This window comes from Zonotrichia leucophrys, chromosome 1, assembly GCF_028769735.1.
Source record: "Zonotrichia leucophrys gambelii isolate GWCS_2022_RI chromosome 1, RI_Zleu_2.0, whole genome shotgun sequence".
Lineage (NCBI taxonomy): Eukaryota > Metazoa > Chordata > Aves > Passeriformes > Passerellidae > Zonotrichia > Zonotrichia leucophrys.
In genome coordinates, this window is record NC_088169.1 from 74983649 (window position 1) to 75003520 (window position 19872).

General features: G+C 37.1%; 1 protein-coding gene across 4 annotated transcripts; it reads left to right on the forward strand.

Moving 5' to 3' along the window:
- Positions 1–121: 121 nt before the first annotated feature.
- On the forward strand, positions 122–17758 carry KBTBD3 (kelch repeat and BTB domain containing 3). Of its 4 annotated transcripts, none has more exons than XM_064718316.1 (4): positions 132–230; positions 7673–8010; positions 9093–9334; positions 12152–17758. In XM_064718316.1, the coding sequence occupies exons 3-4, from the start codon at positions 9111–9113 to the stop codon at positions 13770–13772; spliced, it is 1845 nt and encodes a 614-aa protein (XP_064574386.1). In that variant the 5' UTR covers positions 132–230; positions 7673–8010; positions 9093–9110; the 3' UTR covers positions 13773–17758. The 4 variants fall into 4 exon arrangements, with proteins under 4 accessions (XP_064574392.1, XP_064574386.1, XP_064574400.1 ...); XM_064718330.1 differs by lacking the exon at positions 132–230 and adding an exon at positions 985–1004; XM_064718322.1 differs by lacking the exon at positions 7673–8010 and having other exon boundaries at positions 122–230.
- The last annotated feature ends 2114 nt before the right edge of the window (positions 17759–19872 follow it).

The following is a 19872-nucleotide window of genomic DNA, read 5'->3' on the forward strand; positions in this document are numbered from 1 at the left end:
GAATGCGCCAGGTAGCGACCTATCAGGGGAAAGGCGGTGCCTGCGGCGGAGCAGCACCCGCGGTGTCGTCAGCGAGGACAGGTGGGCGGGCCCTCACCTGGAGTGGCGGCAGGCGGAGCCATTCCGAGTGCAAGGAGCGGGAGAATGACGCCGGAAGGAGCCAATCTGCCGGCGTGGCTGCTGCGGAGGGTGGGCCAGAGCGGTCGGTGAGCTGCGGGTGTTGGCTGCAGGTGGGTGTGCGCTGCTCGGAGGGAGCGCTCAGGGGGGACCGGCGCCTCGCCGCCTGCGGAGAGGCGGCAGTGGCGGGGAGCGCCGCATGCCGCGGCCAGGCCGCGCTGTGAGGGAAGGGAATCCCTTTGCCCCATCCCGCCCGTCCTGTCAGAATTAGTCCTCCCTTAGAATGAACGGAGCCGCCGCGGGGCGCAGGCGCGGGCGGTTGAGCATGCGCAGTGGGGGCGCTGCCGGCGCTGCCCTCCCGCGGCGGGGGCGATGGCAGACGGTGCTGCTGCAGGGCTGAGGATGGCAGATAACCCTGGCCGTGGCACAAGGAGCGTAGCTGCCCGCTAAATTCCGCTTTCCTCGGCCCTGTGCGGCACTGGGAGGTGGTTATGGCCTCGAGGGGGTCCGGGGGAGGTGGTTCTTGGTGGCAGCGCGCCCCGTTGCGGACAGGTGATGCGCGGCCCGTCTGTGCCAGCAGCGCATCCTGCTAAGATGCCGCCGTCAGCGCATCCTTCCCGCTGGAGAGCCCTCCGGGGCCCTGGCAGAGCTGTCGCTGTCGCAGCGGGCTGGGCTCTGTGTACCTTTTATTGACCATAAAGAGGAGCTGATTGTCCCGAGAGCAGATGCAGCGCGCTGCATCACCCTAGCGGGGTTCTGGCTCCTAAGCATCTGTTCAAACAAACGGCTCTTGCATCCCGTGCGCTTTGTTCTGTTAAGAATTCCAGTGGTTGTCAACTGGATTCCCATTTTTCCTCAATTATAGGCCATCTGTAAATCCTCAAAAGGTAATAAATTTGTTTGCCCTTTGGTTCTGGAGTTGAACCATAGCTAAAATCTGGGGCCTATTTGAAAATTTACAACCTGTCTTTCTGTTGCTTACCTTTAGAAATCCTTGCACTTCACCATCCCCTACTGACCATGTACAAATGATGCAAAAATGCTGAAAATTGTTTTATTGCAGGTATTTGTTACCATCCTCCTTTGTTGTTGTTGTTCACCGTTGCTGGCTCACTGTTAATATGGAAAACTGCTGTTTCTGCACAGGCCAGAAGGTCTTTCTGTCCAGAATAAGTCTCAGTTATAGCTTAGTATAGATTGGTCTTCACAAAATATTTTAAACACAGAAGTAACTTGAATAAAAAAATGTTTAGTCAAGGAATCAATTGGGTATTTGACTTATTTCAAAATATTATTCTTTTTTTTCTCCATGATTTAATGAAGCAAGGAATGGCATAATCTTTTGCATTATCCAAACCCAGAGATAAAGTTAACTGACAGCAGAGGAGGATTTAACACCATCAAGAAAAAAATCCCAGGAAAATGCTCTTCACTAATATCAAACTGTACCTGAGGCTTACATTTCAAACTTTGTATTCTGTGCACTTTGAAGAGAAAATTGTGGCAGTTTGTATATTTAGTTCCTGATAGATTATAATACTAATGAATTGTGAATCTTACCTAATTCCAAAAAAAAAACCCCTCTGGTTTGATTGATAGATTTGGCTTGTTCATGTTCTCTACTTAAGAGATTTAAACATGTAGCACTTTTTTTCACTAGTGGATGAATGTTTTTTTTTAAATGAGCTTCGTGTGTAAGTGCAATCTGAAGCTTAAGGTGCATTGTATAATATGTAATATAATTATGGATGTATTCAATATAAACACACATTTTTAAGTAAAACATGCTATTATAATAAGGTATGCTAAATTAATCTCTAAAGATGCTCAATATTTCATGCGTGTTTTGAACAAACCTGCATTTTAATCACATGCAAAAGTGACAGACTACAGAAGCCATTAAAATCTGTCATTTTCTTTTACAGAATTTGCAGTTATTTTCAGCAGAATTAGAAGTACAGTGTGTCATTTTAATTCCTTTTTTTCCTGAAAATTAAAATTACAGTTCTTGATCTTTTTTGGCAAAGGAAATAATTTGCAAAATAACTTGGTGAATTAGAGAAATTTAATTTTAAGAGAAAATCCAGCCAGTTTTACTTCTTTTAAGTGATTACTACTTTATCTTAATGGGTTCATGTGTTTATCAGGGAACATGCACTTAATAATCACTGCTTGCAGAGTGGGAATCTTCCACTCCGGAAATGCCTTCTGGAATTACTTCAATTTCCTTACTTCCTACTGATACCATGCTAGGGTTTTTTTCCATGTTGATTTTTTTTCATCACTTCTAAAGAACACAAAGCTTTAAAGTCTCTGTGTCACCTTTCAATCTGAGAATATTATCCCAACATTTATAATTGATAAATGTCATTTTTGTGGATTAAATGTCGCAAAAGGTCCTGTCCTCTTTTTTTTTTTTTTTGCTTGCTGAAATGATTGACTGAATATTATTTTTCTTTGAAGTTCAGTTATTTATGAAAAACGTGTGAGACTCAGTTGCATTGAAATTTCTAGGCAGGAACTTGCCTCTGAATTCTCTTAGTGGTTTCAATCTCAGGCAATCACTGACAATCAACACATTAATGGAATATAAAAGCACAGAACTTGTCCTCAGTATTTATAGTTTAATTACATTTTAAGTGACTCTTGGCTTTTTAGTAGTCAGTTTTTTTAGTTCATTAGAAGTGTCACCAAATCCTACAGATATGTGTTCCACTCATACTCATCTTAGTGAATGTTAAATTAGATGCAGAGTGTAGAGTGGTGTTTTTAAAACTTATTAACAAGTCATTAATTTCTCTCCTTTTGAATGGACAAGGAATGAAAATAGCAAATCATCTTGATTGGGTATCCAGTAGACTCAATACTATAATACTTTTAATATTAGATCTTAGAATGGTGATCTTGACCTTTTCAAAACATATATTAATGCACCCTTAAATTTTGTATGGAAAAGACCCCCTGAAGGTTCTCTAGAGAAATCTATACAATTACTTCATCTTCACTGTGCTTAATTCTTTCATCCTAGGTACATTAAATGTTCTGTAAAATACCAGGTCTTAACATTTCCCTTTTTTAAAATCCTGGTCCTTAGTAAGACATACTGTCCAAGCTGGGAGAAGGCCATGTAAAAAACATAATGTTCCATTGAAGAACAATTTATTTCTCATAAGTTACCTGCTATGAAGTACAAAGATTTAAGTTTTTTTAATTGGTGAGTGCTGTAGCACAGCTGTATTGTGCTTTCAGGTAAAAGCAGATAGATTGTTTTACAATTGGTTGTAATTATTAAAGTACCAAATCAGGGTTGAGTTTTGACTGGTTTTGCCAGCTGTGTTGGAAGAGGAGAGAGCTCTTCCATGCATGTATGTCTACCTGCACAGTATTACCTGTAATTTCTGAATGGCCACTCCCTTGTGCTGGTACAGTCTGGAGCCTCAGCCCCGTTCCAAGGGTTTGGTCCTGTTTATGTCAGGCAGACACAGCCCTAAGGGGCTTTTCCTGGCAAAGTAGAGCTGAGCTATGTGTGATATTTATGTGTGCTCAGTGCTACCACAAAGCAGAATTCCCTAGGCTATTTCAAAGTCACACATATTTGTATGTATATTTTTATCTCACTATTATAAAGTGATCACAGTTTGGTGTCTTTGCCGCTGTCTTTCTGGACCCTCATTTGGGTGTTCGTGCTTCACTGTTATTACACATCCTCTCCCTAGTTTGACATCTTTTCCTTGGTTTTTCACAAAGAAATAATTGCACATCTTCCACCATTCTCAACTTCATTAGCATATTTAAACTTCTCTAACCATTTTGTTTATCAGTTGTAGCAGCTAAGGCTATTTGGACTGTTGGTTTAGCAAAATCTTTTCAGCAAAAATGTTTATTAATATACGTACATTATGTGAGTATGTTCCCATCAGTGCTTTGGTAGGAGCTACAACAGATTCTGCACAAACAAAAGTTCATCTCTGCTCAAAGGTCACTTCACAGTTCTGCTTCCTTTACTGTTTCTGATCTGGTGGAATGGATGTGAAAGTCATTTCTAGGACATCTGTTGCAGTGGTTATGATTTTAGTGTATGCCTGAATGTTCTGAAAATGTCTGTCCTGATGTTTTTGGTCTCCTTTTGTGAGTTTAACAGTATGCTGTGTTTATAGTCTCCTAGTGTAATATCTAGGATTCAACATATATCCAGGTTATTAAATTCATGTCTAAAAGGTCATTTGAACTTCCCAAAGGAAAAGTATAAAAAAATAAATTAATGCATTTCAGTGTCTTCTAGGTACAGAATTATAAGAACACTTAAGAAGGATTGTTGATGGTGCTAACTAAAAACCAATCATAAATATGTTGCATCCTCCATATATCTTTGGAAAGGGAGCATTAGCATTGGTGAAGTGAAAAGTTCCACTAGAAATTCAGTGAGGTTTTGGCAGCTGTTTGCATGGAATCAAGGTCAGTTAAACACTTTCTTGTAGCTTTTTACAAATGCTTAGATACTATGAGGAATGTGTGTATATCTTATATTTTGACTATGATCTTATCAGAGTTCTCAGTGTGGTTACCTGGCATCTGGGTCAATGAGTCTTTTTGTTCTAGACTGCTCTGTCCCTTAGTGTCCTGGGGAAAGGACAGTGTTAAATCTGGCAAAGGCTTGTAACCAGGTGATCCCTCATGGCCCTTCCAACCCAAACCACTCTATGCTTCTATGACAGAGGGCTCTCATAAACAGCACAGCTAATGAGGTCTGGGCCCTTATTACTGGATTCTGTGACAGATCATAAGAATGCTCTTACACTCTGAGCTCTCAGGCTGTCCCTTATTTCATCCACCATAATGACCAAAAGTAGTTTACTATCCCTGTCGGGGTCTCTAGCTTGTCAGAGTGACCCCAAGAAGAGTTAGGAAGTCCCTTTTCCCAGCCCGGCGCTTGAAGAAAGAGTCAGGGCTCTTCATTTCTCGGTCTCAAGGTTGTTTATTGTATCTTATCTATAAAAGTTTTCTCCTGTCCTGCTGAGGTCCCCTGTCGTGGGAGACCTCAGCAGGACAGGAGAAAGAATTTTATTTTATGTCTTTAGACTAAAAACTACGTGTACAATGTTTACAATAACTTTCCAATACCTATCACCTATGTTAGACAGTGAGCTTCTTCTCTAAACCAGTCTAAAAGTGCCAGCATCACAGCAGAAGATGGAGGCCAAGAAGAAGAAGAAGGAGAAAGGCTGGACATGTCCAGATCCCTCCCTTCATCTTGCCCCCTGGACCTCCATTCTAAAAACCCCAAAATCTGCTTTTTCACCATGTGATAAATTCACTATCATTCTACTTAATTTGTCGTGGCTTGCAGATCTTCATCTAAGGTTGGTAACTTGCTCCATGGGTCATAATCAAAACCTCAGTCATTTTGGGCTCTGTGCCAGGGTCTCTGAGACCTCTGGCAGGGGTTTGGCTGCTCAGGACAGCCAGAGGGATGTCCTAGGTCCTGGCATATCCCCAGCCTTCTGCTCAACTGCTCGCTGCTCTGTGGCCCTACACAGACTGGCCATTGCTTGCCACTTGACTGTCAGGCATGCAGAATCTGGCCCCTCAACTGGACACCTGTACAGATAGTTTTGAGAGGTACATATATGTCCCCTTCACATGTGTTATATGGGGTTGACCTTAATAACTGAAGTTTGTATCAGTTTTCACTGTAGCAGCCAACTGGCCTTGTGTTTCAGGTGTTATCCAATAAAAATAAGCCAGGGAAAGTGTTTAAATTTTAACTTTAGGGGAGTTTAGTTTTGGAATAGTTTTCAGTTGTCTTTGTCAACCAGTTGTTGGTTTGTTGGTTTTTTTTGGTTTTTTTTCAGAAAAGCAGGCTAATAGCTAAGGGGGCATTTGCCAGTGTAAGACTGTAAAGGTCCAGGACGAGCAGGGAGGTTTTGCCAGGTGGTGAGAGATTGGATCACGTACAGAAGTACTTGTGTCATATTCCAGGGGAGGCTGCAAGGCTGGTTGCTGAACAACACCCAGACGTGTCTTAAAGAGGAAAAGTAAGAGATCCCAGATCTAATGAACCATTTACTGGAGCTTGGTTCTTGGTAATCCACAATAAGACAGGCTTTGTAATAGGAATCCTTGGGGAGTTTATGGAGCAAATAAAAGGAGGGGTGTTCCCCAGCATTCCTGAGCTGCAGACCTCTTCCACATATATCTGCACCCCCTATGTTTCTTGCCCTTTTATCAAATATTTATAAAAACCCCTACTGATCAAATATTTATAAAATCCCCCACTGATAATTAATATGGCTTTGTAGAAGAATGCATGAAATAATTATAAATGCCTTGTTTAACATACCAAGTTTTAGCTGAATTGTTAAGAGAGTTTGAAGGGCTCTGAAATCATCAGCAGATTCAGTGAAGTGGTACATTAATACTAAAATTATAAAGTAAGTCAGGAATTGGCTACAAGACAGCTAGAAATTGAATTTATTAATATGTATTTTTTTAATAGAAGGGTGAATTAGGCTGTCATCGCACAGTGTTCATTACTACATTCCTTAATTGTGGACAAAAACATTAAAGATACACTGCTGAATTTTGCTTTTAAGAAAATAATGTGATACTGCTATTAGAGATTAGGATTAGGATGCACTAGATGACTTGGAAATTGGTCTACTGAGACAGTGATGAGGTCTGAACCATAACATGCAACAAATCTTGTATCAGTGAAAGAAATTTAGGATCAAACCAGAGTAAAGAGAAAACTGCAAGCAATAATAAGGAAAACCAGAAACTCAGCCTTATAAGTGGACCTTGGAAAGTTTGAAAATTATTCATTCTAATGAAAGTTGAGAGAGGATATCAACACTCTTGATAATTGTAAGAATGAATAAATATGAAAAGGAAAATTATGTCAAATAACAATTTTAACAGAAGAAAAATCTATGTAAGCATTAATAAATTAACGTGTAATTAAGAGGTTCACAGTCTCTACACCAATGTACTGGAATAGAGTTTTTGTGGTAATAGTGTGGTAAATAAAACTTTCTGAAACATTGATTGCTTGTATGAAAGTGATCATATGATGTCTTGTCTAAAATAGCATAGTTCAACTTGATTACAGTAGATGTTTCCATCTTCATAATACAAATACAAATATTACTGAAATTGGTAATTTTATCATCAGAAAGCGTATTGTAGGTTAGAGCTTGCTATAGAAATTACATGTAAGTGGAGAAAGATGTCTAGTATCAATTGTCAGTTCCAGAATTTTGCAGAAACGTTTATTTTTCTTTTAGAAGAAGTGTTATTTGATGTGATGCCAAATAAACTTTGAAATTCACTTTCTTTTACAAAAAAGTTTCATTCAAATGTGGGAAACTAATGTTATTGAAGCAACTCTGCTTTTGAAGATTCAGCCTTTTGAGGAGCAGGCTTTTAAATTCATAAGAAAAAGGTATTCTAGAGAATTCTGACATAGGAAAAAGTTTCATGATTTATGGAAGTTGGGGTTTATGAGGCCATTCATTATCAGAATAAATGGTGGTCTTGTTCTTCTGTATTTTCCTAGTTCCTCAGGCTTAGAATGGAAAGAGTGAATACGTTGAGATTGTCTGGCCATGGGAAGGAGAAGATGCCTGCTCCAAGGGTGCCAGTGCTGGCAGCAAGATCACTGGATCTCTTCTCTTCCAGGAGACATGGAGGTCTATTTGTGGTTGGAGCCACCTGACTAGATAAAGTATAGAACAGTCTGCTGTGAAAGTACCTCACATGAAGACTGCCTGATGGTTTAGTTTCCACTGAATATATCTTGTTATCAGATGAGCCTTTTCAGAAAATTGAAAACCAAACCCAGTATTTTCTTGTTTCTGGGTTTTGTTTGGAATGTTTTGTCCCCTGTCAATTCAGGTGGGCCATTATCTGTTACTGATTTTAATTGGAATCGTGGAAGCAAAATCCTGGAATAAAAAAAAATTGGAATGTTTCTTTAAGCTTTAAAATAGGCAGTCTTGACTCAGATTTTCAGTAAGGGCAATTTATGCATCTGCAATAAATAAATAGCTCTTTAAATATGTGTGAATAAAATATAATCATGTTTGATGTTTCTTTATATTGACAAAGGGGTATAAAATATTTTCATTGTAAAAAACAGTTCAAACCAATTTACCATAGAAGAAACCGCACTTCAGTGTAGGGATTTTCACCAGAGACAAACTTGGCTGCTGAAAGGGAGATGGTCTGAAATTTAAATGTGTTCTGAAGCCAGTTAATTTGTGCCACTCTAAATGAAACTTAGAGTGGGCAAACACAAAGCTTCCTAACACGACTAGAGGTTCATGACAAAATCAGTTTCAATTGACTAAGCACTCAAAGGTGTACTGTCAAAAAACTGTCTCTAAATGACCGTGTTTGGTAAGTCCCAGCAATCCTGGTATTCAGTCAGGCTCTTGGTGTTGTTTGTATGCCATTACTGCATGTCCAGAGTGCCTCATGGGAATCCACTTAGGATGCAGTCTAATAGCCTCTGTCTCCCTTCCACTACAAGATGTAGAGTGATCAGTCTTTTGGAATGTAAAATATGTAACTAAGTTTTTCTTTTTCCATCTTAATTTTACATAAAATTGTAAAAATTTGGGGTTTTTTGAGGGTAAGCCTAGGACTAGTCTTTCTCTTAATTGATAATTAGACACACTCCTTGATGTGCTTCCCGTGGACTTTATTAAAAAAATTCTTACAGGTGGGTATTATCTGTAGAATTGTTCTCTGATATATGGCAGATAATCTACTTTACAAAATTTGCCATATGAATATATTTTACAAAGTAGTAGTATTGTCAAAGTCATTTGTAACACAAATTTCTAACTGTGCATATGATACACAAACTAAATTCAATGCTGGGAACTTCTTTGTTTGTTTTATGGTGTATTGATTTAGTTTGGTTTTTTCTAATAATAAGACTGTAGAATCAATTACTTATTTTTCCATTTCAGGAATAGATTGAAGAAAACATGGCCAATCAACGGGATTACATTAGCAGACCTATTTGCAATGGAATTTCTGTTCCTGAAAATAAAATCAATTCCTTAGTGGCTGAAGGTCATGGACAACAAATTCTAAAAGTGCTACAAAAGTTCAGAGAACAAAATATATTTTTTGATTTTAAAATTCGTGTGAAAGATGAAATAATTCCCTGTCATCGTTGTGTACTGGCAGCATGCAGTGATTTTTTCAGGTAAACCTAATTTTGGTGTGAGTTTGCAGTAAATAGATTCTAAGTTCTCTGGGAGGAAAGGAGGGAGGGAATAGAACTAAAACAAACAAACAAACAAACAAACCAAAAGTTTAAAAAATTATCACAATTTACATATATCTGCAGAGTTTTGAGCACAGCATTCGAACATCCTTTTAGGGGTATGCGAGATACAGCTCTTTGTATTTTCAGAAAGCCATGAGGACTTTATGAATCAGATTCCAACAGCAGTTGAAACTCAGTAATACAAGTTTCAAATCATAAATGTGTGGTTCTGCTGTTAGGTTGAACTGACACAGGTTATGTATGTTTAAGAGTTACCTGTTGCCTGTATCAGTACTTGAAGGTCTGCAAGGATATTGTTTCAGTTTTTATATCAATTTTTATATGATATTCTGTGTACTTTGACACATTCATGTTGTGAAACGATTGATTACAAATATATCTTGTAGTCTTGTACTGAGCAATTGTGGATAAATTGTACATAACTTTGGAATGGAACTGGTTTTTGTTTGTCCAAGAAGAGTGGTCGGTGTTGTAGAAATTGTCTTCAGAGGTATTTAAATAGATATGCATACTTTTCCTAAACTACAGATTTCATCTTTTCAGCATGAAATGGATCTTCCTTCTTGTGCTTAAAGCTGTATGTTCTTAAGGGACAGTCTTCATTCACATACAGAATATTAATTTATAAATAAACCTTGCTAACCTTTTTATTAGAAAGGTTCAAACTTTCAGTTCCACACTGAAAGTGTTTCTGAATAGAGTTTACTAAAAACAAAGCTCAGACTCTAACAATGAAAAAATGGACTCTTGGGAATGAGTTAATAGCCTCAATTTGGTTGCCCGTACATGAGTGAGTGTTATTTTCAAATGTCCTGGAACATCCCATGGTCTAAGTGAGTCTGCCATGTATGACAGAAGATAGCTAGATGTGTTCTAAGAATTACTGAAAAAAAGAAGAAATGCGGAAGAAACGAGCACTTTCTCTACTGTAGGAGCAGATTTGTTTTTTTCTCTGACACACAAGACTACTTTTATTTGTCTTTAACTGCTTGACAGCACCAAGATGATCTGGTAGAAAGAAATACTAGGATGAAATAACTTCCAGTGGTAATTTTTAGAACTGAAGTTAAGCACATGGAAACGCGTGTGTCATTTTCATTACCTACAGACTTTCAGATTAAAAACTGCCAGGAGAGATCTCTCCCTGCTCCTAATGGTTGATATGATAGATAATAGCAGCCATCAGGTTCAGAAGTCGTCCTGCAATGCAAGGTCCATTTTTTACTTTCAAAGAATAAAAAGTACCTAGGTCCACTACAAACATTTTGAAATGGAACACCTTTTGTCTTCTTTGGCCTTTGGACTTCTCTTAGTTTTGGCTTCATTGTGTAAACCGAATAATCAGCAACATTTTGATCCTCACTTGTTAGCTTTAAGAGTCAAAGCCTTTGCCTACATTGCTCTTCTTCTATTAGTATTGTTCAGTTGCTGTTTTACTCCCAAATTAGGGCTTTCATAGCTCGTGAGTTAATGAGCAAAGGATTATAAGGGTCATCATTTAGTATGCAAAGAGGTCTTTGGGACACAGTTGTCTTACTGTAATTTTGTGTTCTTGTTCAGGAAGTCAGACAAGTTCCTCCTTTACCAGGTGTTCACATCCCAAAGAGTATGTGCTATACACAGGGATAGTTTTTTTTTTTCCTCTTTGGCTTCAGAAAAAAATGAGATTTCAAAAATCCCATACAACCGAGATACTAAGTGTATAACTGAACTATGATATAACAATTTTTTTAGTATGAATTAACTATGATATATTAATATCCAGATTCTCTGTTTTGCATTTGATGATTTATCAAACTCTTCCTCCCTTATTATCTTGTGTCATATTCAGAAGCCGCTGCTCTCCTAGCTTGAGGCTTAGTCTCTGGGAGGGTAGGGCAAGGGATATTGCAGCACTGTTCTGTTGCTAGCACTTACTTGCTTGTAAAACTTTAATTATTTTATCTTGCCGTGTTAGATTGTGTGAAAGAGTTAAATGTTATTACATAGTTAGAATAAAGCAGTTAAAGTTGTAATAAAATTTCCACAAATCTCCTGGTCAATAGTTCATTCCACAATTTCAACCATCATCTTTGTATTCAGTCACAATCTACTTTCTGCACAGTTTCTTTATGTCATGCAATCATATCAAAATCTCATTTTTTCTCTGACATTGGCCTGTACTCATACATCTCTCTGTCAACTCTAAAGCAAGAATTAAGTTTCCTTGTGTTTTTTCTCCTCATTTACCCCTTACCTACTTTTATTTCTGAGGACTACACCCATCATCTGTCTGGCCATTTGCTCAGCCTGCAATTTGGAAGGGGTTTTTTTCCACATAATTTTATGTACTCATCCACATTGCATGACCTAACTCATGGGGCTTTTTTACTATGTATTTTTTTAAATCAGGCTTTCTTTCCCAAAGTAGAAACTGATGCTGTCCTGAAATATTTCACATATTCTCATGCTGAGAGCTGCAGATTTCATCACCATTTGTGAAAATGCATACAAAACACAGGTGCTGCAATGATTTTCTTAAGCCATCACACTGAATATGTTCTTATCACCAATATTTTTTTTTTCAAACACACCAAGTAATTTCATTGTTCATATAAGAACTTCCACAATTTAGACCAATTTTAGACCAGCCCACATTATTAAGTGCCCCTAATTGTCTCCTTCCACATCAGTATTCTCATCTGTTTGCTGAATCTTTAATTTGTGTGTATATCTTCTGTATTCTATTCACAGAGCCATGTTTGAAGTTAATATGAAAGAACGGGATGATGGCAATGTTACTATTAGTAACCTATCACCCAAGGCAGTAAAAGCTTTTCTTGATTATGCTTACACAGGAAAAACAGAGATAACCAATGATAATGTGGAAATGCTGTTCCAACTGTCGTCATTTCTTCAAGTTTCACTCCTTTCCAAAGCTTGCAGTGACTTCCTAATAAAAAGTATTGATCTTGTGAATTGCTTACAGTTGCTTTCTCTATCAGAAAGTTATGGGTCTGTCCGCTTGTTTGATCATGCGCTAGATTTTGTACAACACCACTTTTCATTGCTGCTCAGATCGAGTGACTTCTTGGAGATGAATTTTGAGATATTACAAAAATGCCTCGAGGCTGATGAACTAGATGTCCCTGAGGAAGAATCAGTGTTGAAAGCTGTCCTCCAATGGACCAAACACAACTTAGAAACACGGCAGAAATACCTGCCTAATTTGATTAAAAAAGTGAGATTACACCAGTTACCTGAAAAGACTTTGCAGGACTTTCTGCATTCTGAAGAGCACTTACTTAAGAGTGCTAATTGCTCAGTAATAATCAATGATGCAGTTAAAAGTGTGCAGAACTTCAGTGGATTGTTTCCAGATGCACGTCCTTCAACAACAGAAAAATATATATTTGTTCATAAAACTGATGAAGATGGAGAAAACAGACATACGTTCTGCTACAACATCAAAACAGATAAATGGAAAGAACTACCACATACGCACATGATTGATCTGCCAGGGTCAAGTTTGTCTAGCTATGGAGAAAAAATATTTATAACTGGAGGATGCAAGGGTAATTGTTATAGGACTGTCAGGCTTCATATTGCTGAACCATTTCATGATGCCACTGACCAAACCTGGTGCTACTGCCCAGTCAGCAATGAATTCTCCATAGTGTCAGCTATGAAAAAACCGAGGACAATGCACACATCTGTTGTAACCTTAAATCAGCTCTTTGTGATAGGTGGAAAGACCAGAGGAGCTCAAGAAACTCGGAGTCTTTTGGATGTAGAATCCTATAACCCTCTTTCCAAAGACTGGAAATCTGTAAGCCAGTTACCAAGAGGTATCTACTATCCAGAAGCAAGTGCATGCCAGAATATAATTTATGTCCTTGGCTCAGAAGTAGAGATTACTGATGCCTTTAATCCGTCCCTTGACTGTTTCTTTAAGTATAACGCTATGACTGATCAGTGGTCTGAGCTTGTAGCAGAATTTGGGCAGTTTTTCCATGCAACTCTAATCAAAGCTGTTCCAGTGAACTGCACATTGTACATATGTGATCTCTCCACCTACAAGGTTTACAGTTTTTGCCCAGAAACCTGTGTTTGGAAAGGGGAAGGATCTTTTGAATGCGCTGGCTTTAATGCAGGGGCAGTTGGGACAGAAGACAAAATTTATATACTAGGTGGTGATTATGCTCCAGAAGAAATCACAGATGAAGTTCAAGTCTACCACAGTAGTAGGTCTGAGTGGGAAGAAGTTTCACCAATGCCAAGAGCCTTAACTGAGTTTTACTGTCAGGTCATTCAGTTTAATAAATATAGGGACCCCTGGTCACCTGTACTGACGATTTGCTCTGGAGAATTTTGAAATTCCCAAGTTAAAAGAGTCTATTTAAATGCACAAGTTGTAGAATAGTTTTTAAGTATTAGTTTACAGATGGAGAAATATGTACTTATTTGTTTAAATTTTCAGTTTCGATTAAATGCTGTAGGATTGCTTTTGGAAGATTCCATTAAAATGTCATTCATGCTAGTCATTATAGAGACAGTATTATATACTTAATTTTATATACAACTCTTCTCTGTAATTATTAGAATAATTTTAAAAATTATATTAATTTTCCAAAAAGAATATTAATGAGGAATTAGTTGTGTAATATGTGTCATTATTTCTGTAATATTCACAGTTGTCCCAATAGACAAATTGCTAAATGAGAAAACTGACTGTGATACTGTTTTCCCTATGTAACTGAAGTTTAAAAGACATTTTCATTAGTGTGATTCAGATTTTCCATGTTCATAAACCTGTAATAGGAATACATTGTCAGCTTTATCTTATCACAATGACCTTAGCAAGGACAAGAGCCAAAGTGACCTTCACAGTATTAAAACCAGGTATCTAACTTGAAGAGACTGATAATTCCTGGCATCTTACTTCAGCTCTTCAGTTTTGCCAGTTTTTCTCCATCCTTGTGCCTTAGTAGTAGCTTTATTTTCTGTTTCCATGCCATTAACTGTGGCAAAGTAAACTTCAATGACATACTGCAGGGTAGGTAAGATTTCTACAGGACAGATGATTCATGTGTTACCTTTGCTTCAGTGATGTTGCTAACTAAAGAAAGAAAACTTCAGGATGTTTTCTGTCAGAAGTCTTCATCTCTGAAGTCTTCAGTGCTACCTACTAAGCAGTCACTAAGCTGCTTATAGCAGCAAGCTGTAAACTGAACTGTAGCTGTTGCTTCCGTTAACTATGGGAAAAGTTTGTATCTTGTCATACATCAAAGTTACAAAACTGCACCCCCATATTAAAAGGCAATAGTAAATAGTATTTCTGAGGTGAGAAATCATCTCTTGTGGTTTAAATTAATTAAAACACTTTATCTTGAACTTCATTGTATTTTTTAGATGAAAAAATATTATACAGTTACTTCACAATATATTGCTTGATAAACTTTAAGTAGTCAGCTATGATAATGTTAAAATTGTAATGGACTTTTAGTGCTAATATTAGTCTAGCCATATATTCTGAAGTAAATTTGATCTCATGCTTACAAAGTCAGTCTTCTTTCTGACAGGAAGACACTGAAATTAGCTAGGTTTCGTAAATTAATTTGGATTCTTCCACAGCCTGAGAACTTCCTTTCTTACCATGTATCCAGATAAGACACTGAGAGCACTTATGTTCCCCATAAGTGTTGTGAAAGCAGTAAGGTTGTCTTCTGCCAGACAGAAATAATGATTTTAAACATTTAATCACATCTTTTCAAGAAGTTTAAATAATGAATAAAATTTAGTGAGGCATCAGAGACATCTTTCATATGTCTTGAGACAACTGTGGTAAGTTCATTATCACATCACTACTGCATGTACTTTTTCTAAAACCCAAGCTGAATATTAATGCTTAAAGCTTAATTTTGCCTTGAACAGGCTTCTGTTTTAAGCAGTAAACAATGGAAGGTTCTGATTGTGTGACTGACTCTGTAATTTGTTATGAGATACCCTTACAAATTTAGGTAACATTCATCATAGCAATTTTCATAAGCATGTAAAATAAAATCACGTATATTTGGAATAGAGCAGGACCCTTCCACTCAGTAATTTCTGTATATTAATATGTGTGTCAGTTCTGTAGAAGTAAGTAGCTTGCTACAGTATTTCAGGCAACTTCCCCATTTATTTTGGGTTTTTTTTCATAATAATTCTCCATATTTTAACTAAACGTAGCTAGGTAACCTCTACAATCACCTTGCAGAAATGCAAGTATTTTTATATTGGGACACAACTACTTTTTGTTAGTGCAAAGCAAATGTATTGAGTAGAGAGAGGAAGAATACTATTCCTACTTACTGAAACAATAGGAAAAAACCAAACACATAGGAAAATGGTAGTTTTCGTTTTAATGAAGCTACTCAGGGTAGCATAGAGATTTCATTAATCATTAATTATTGCAACTTGTCACATCATTGGAATAAAAGGCCCAATTCACCTTTGCTTATGTATTTGTGTTGTGTTTATACCTGAGTAATATGAGTATACACTTTATGCATTGAGAAAAGTGACATAATATGCCCGTAGTAAGTACATGGGTATAAATAGCTATGCAAATTGAAAGAGACTAGAGAATTGCAAGCGTGTTTTAATTGCCACTGTCATGACCAGATTGCTGGGTCACATAAACAGCAAGCAAGTGAGTCATTCAGGTGATGCTCTTTCCTCTAAGTTTTTGCCTACAGCAGATCTTTTTGGCAGTCTTCCACCCAGCTACTTGCTGTAAGACTCTGGCATCTGACATCAGACAGAGCAATGACGTATGTGAGAAATTCCTCAGTACAGAGGAATTACAGACAGTGAAAACTGACTGTAGCTGAATTGGGAAACCAGATGTGCTTCTTTAATATTCTACACTATACTTGTGCAGGAACTAATGTCAGTTCCCAGTCTGAAAAATCATTCATGGATTTCACAGGGAGGTGAGCTCTTACTCAGTGATCAGGAAATAATGTAGTAATGTCAGTTACTTTCTAGTATTGCTTACAGGAAAGTTACTGTGAAATGGTACTGATTTTCTGCAGTTAGGCAGGTAAACCTGTACTACAGCTCTCACAGAAGGAAAAAGGATCATATGCCACATTTCCACATACAAAGTATTAAATCTGGTAGCAGAACAGAATGCAGAAGAAGCAGAAGTGTTAGGAAGTCATGTTTAAAAACAAGGCTTTATCATAGAAGAAAGGACCTATGTTCCAAACCCTGTGATTAATTGCTAAAGATGTAAGAAATCTCAGTGAACTACACAAAAAAAAAAAAAAAATTTCCTTGAGTAACTGTTGTAGTCTGGGTCAAACTGATTTTTCAGTCTACAGAGCATTTATGCAATTAAAAACAAAAGTCACAAAATTAATGCAAAGTGAGTTTTTAAAAATCTTTTATGACTTTTCAAAGCTCTTTGAATCAAAGCTTTATGAAAAAGTACCTTCCTCTAAAAATAGTAACTAGATTAATGACTATGTATGTTCTCACTGAAATAGAGTGATGTTTAAACATACAAAATGCATGTAAAATTATAATCTACTATTTGCACTTAAATGATGTAACCAAAACATTTCTAATAGTATTCTATTTTATGTCACAGAATACATTATAAGCATGACCAGTATAATATACACGAAGATAATATATATTGTATGCGGGATTTTAATATCCAGTGATGATTATATTGGATAATCTTAATTTTTAAAGAATGCTGTCAAAACGTTATGGCACTTTGGTAATGTTATCATACTGGTTTAGTTGTTATAATAAATATTAATTATTCAGGTGTTTTATTGATTATGTTTGCACAGACCTGATGATTATTATTTAAGGACTAATTAATCTGTTTTCTATATTCTAAATGCATTTGTAGTAAGTCAGTTTACTGCTGTTAAAAATTCATTATATTATCAAAATTGAGTAGATTTTCTGGGTCAGATTTATTTACGGTATTACTCTGTGAAGAAAACTGTTTACCTCCTGTGGTTAGTAAAGGTTAGTAGGTAAGGTATAGGCTATAGAATGTGCTGACTGCAGTTCCTAATGTGGAGATTAATTTTAGATGTTTCTGTTTGTAGGTGACCAACAGGAGGCAGCATAAGATCTCTTTTAATTAAAACAGACTGAAAACAGGGATGTATTTGACAATATTTATAGTTGAGCATTATGCTCAATTTACTTTTTTCCTTCTAACAGCCAGTAAAGCATAGAGAACAGTAACATTTCACTGCTGCCTGGGCTCTGCTGATATGTGGAAAGTATGATACTACACATTTGCTGAGATGTTCATTCTTTTGTGAAATAAAGCACTGAGCAACTGAATCTTTCTTGGGTCTCTCTCTTTTTTTTTCTTCTTTTTTTTTTTCCCCAGTGAGTTTTAAACTGCAGAGATTCTACAGTGTTTCTAATGCAGGTAATCTCTTTTGGGATTTGTTGGTTTGTTTTTTTCCCTTCAGTTGGAGAACATTTTGAATGCCATAACCAAGAATGCAGTTAGCATGGATGAAAACTGCACTGAGGGGGGTTTATAATTATCCTTAGACCTTGTATTTGTATTTCCTTTGCATGCTGAATTACTGTTCCCATGCTAATTTTAACTGTCTGCTGAAAAGTTTTTAAGTTTACCATGGTAAGGTACTCAATTAAATTGGTATCATTTTTTAAAATTAGATCAGATTGATATACAGGTTTTTTTAACAGTTTAAGTATTGCAAATGATTGGGTGTTTATTGTTACTGAAATGGACCTTCCATACTAGTAGAAGGAGCTTTATATGGAAGGAGAAAAAAGCTGCAGAGTCCAAAATTTGCATGCCAAGACTTGCAGAAATGGCATCGATACAAAGTGATGGAGCCCAGTGTTGTCTTATATCCTTCCAAAACTGAAAATTCTGTAACCCCAAGACTCCTCTATAGATAGATTAGAGTTGCAGCAATACAAATTAACTTTCCAACACTCCAAGGCCTTTGCCCCAATAGCCTTTCAGCTAGCAAAAGCCTTTTGGAGACATGTACAAAGCATTCCAGCAGCATTCACAATATTAAAAGCTTATATTGAACAATGAAGGGATTCACAGACCAAATCTGAGAGCTTAAGTTGCATAACCCTGTGCACAATCAAAAGGAAACTGTATTTTGCATGTTCTACAGATCCAGGGAATTCACCATGGACTTAAAACAGTTTGTGTCTGAAGTAGACCATATGGTAGGGATTTTCCTCCTGTCATCAAAAGCAAGGAAGAAAGAATCTGGATTTAATTATTAAAATACACATAAATTACGCAAAAAATCAAGTCAGTTCACATAAATGAAGGAGGTCCAAGAATTTTTGTTGGAGGAATCTGTTATACACCTGGATTTTTCACCAGTGATTAACAGCCTCCATAAAAGTAGAGTAACAATTCTGGGAGAAAGTAGAGCTAGGTTTATATGCATAGCTACTCTAGGAAATAATATGATTCCTAGTTAGAATTTTTCTAGGAATGCTAATCATATTTAGTGGGTTTGTCTTTCACAATAAAAGAAGAATATTCAACAAGGTATAATTAGGACTAATTATTTTTGCAGACTAGCAGAGGATCAGACTGTTAATGACCTCCCCTTTCCATCATTTATCCACCTACTTGCTCCTCAATCTAGTGTGAACTACCTTGCAAGACCTTTACAGAGCGCTTGAATTTGATTTCTGAGCACCAGAAAATTACAAGTTAAAATACTGGTGTCACCGTTAGGTCAGACATGACATACACACATGATCAGGGTCCAAGAAAAAACATTTTTATTCTGTGTATTCTCCTGTTTATATACTCTTAACAGAACATGATCTTAAGTCATTAACTACATCACAATAATGTATTATATTAATTGGTGGAAAGCAATTAGCATCAATGTAATTGGCAAAAGTTTTACAGAAATTTAATGAGGCATGTATACACATTTACTAATGCACATAGTCTAACTTACAAAAATGTTCATGTATCTTTTCTAATCTGTTCCCATGCTGATGGCCTTGTCTTCTTCCTTGCTATGGATACTCTCGAAAATCATCAATTGTTATTTGTTCTAGTAACTCACCTTTGTTTGCACGCCAGCTGTCAAGCCCCTCCATATACTGGTAATAATGTAAAGGGAAGCCAAGTTCATGTATGGGTTTCAGTAAGAAATACCTCAGTGTTATATTTGTCAGCAATGTGGCATGGTCTTGCTCCACTACTCCTCACCATTTTCCTTTTTAACTGGATTTTCAGTACACAGTGGGCAACTATGGCAGCAACACTATCACTACCTGTTAGCAAACTGGTAAATTAATAGTTGGCTGAAACTGGAAAATACCGTTTTAGGGAGATTTGCAATTTCATCACAGTTACGATCTCTTAAAGCTGTATTAATCAAATTACTACCCATACAAGTGAAAAAACTTGGGAAGACTGAGCAAGT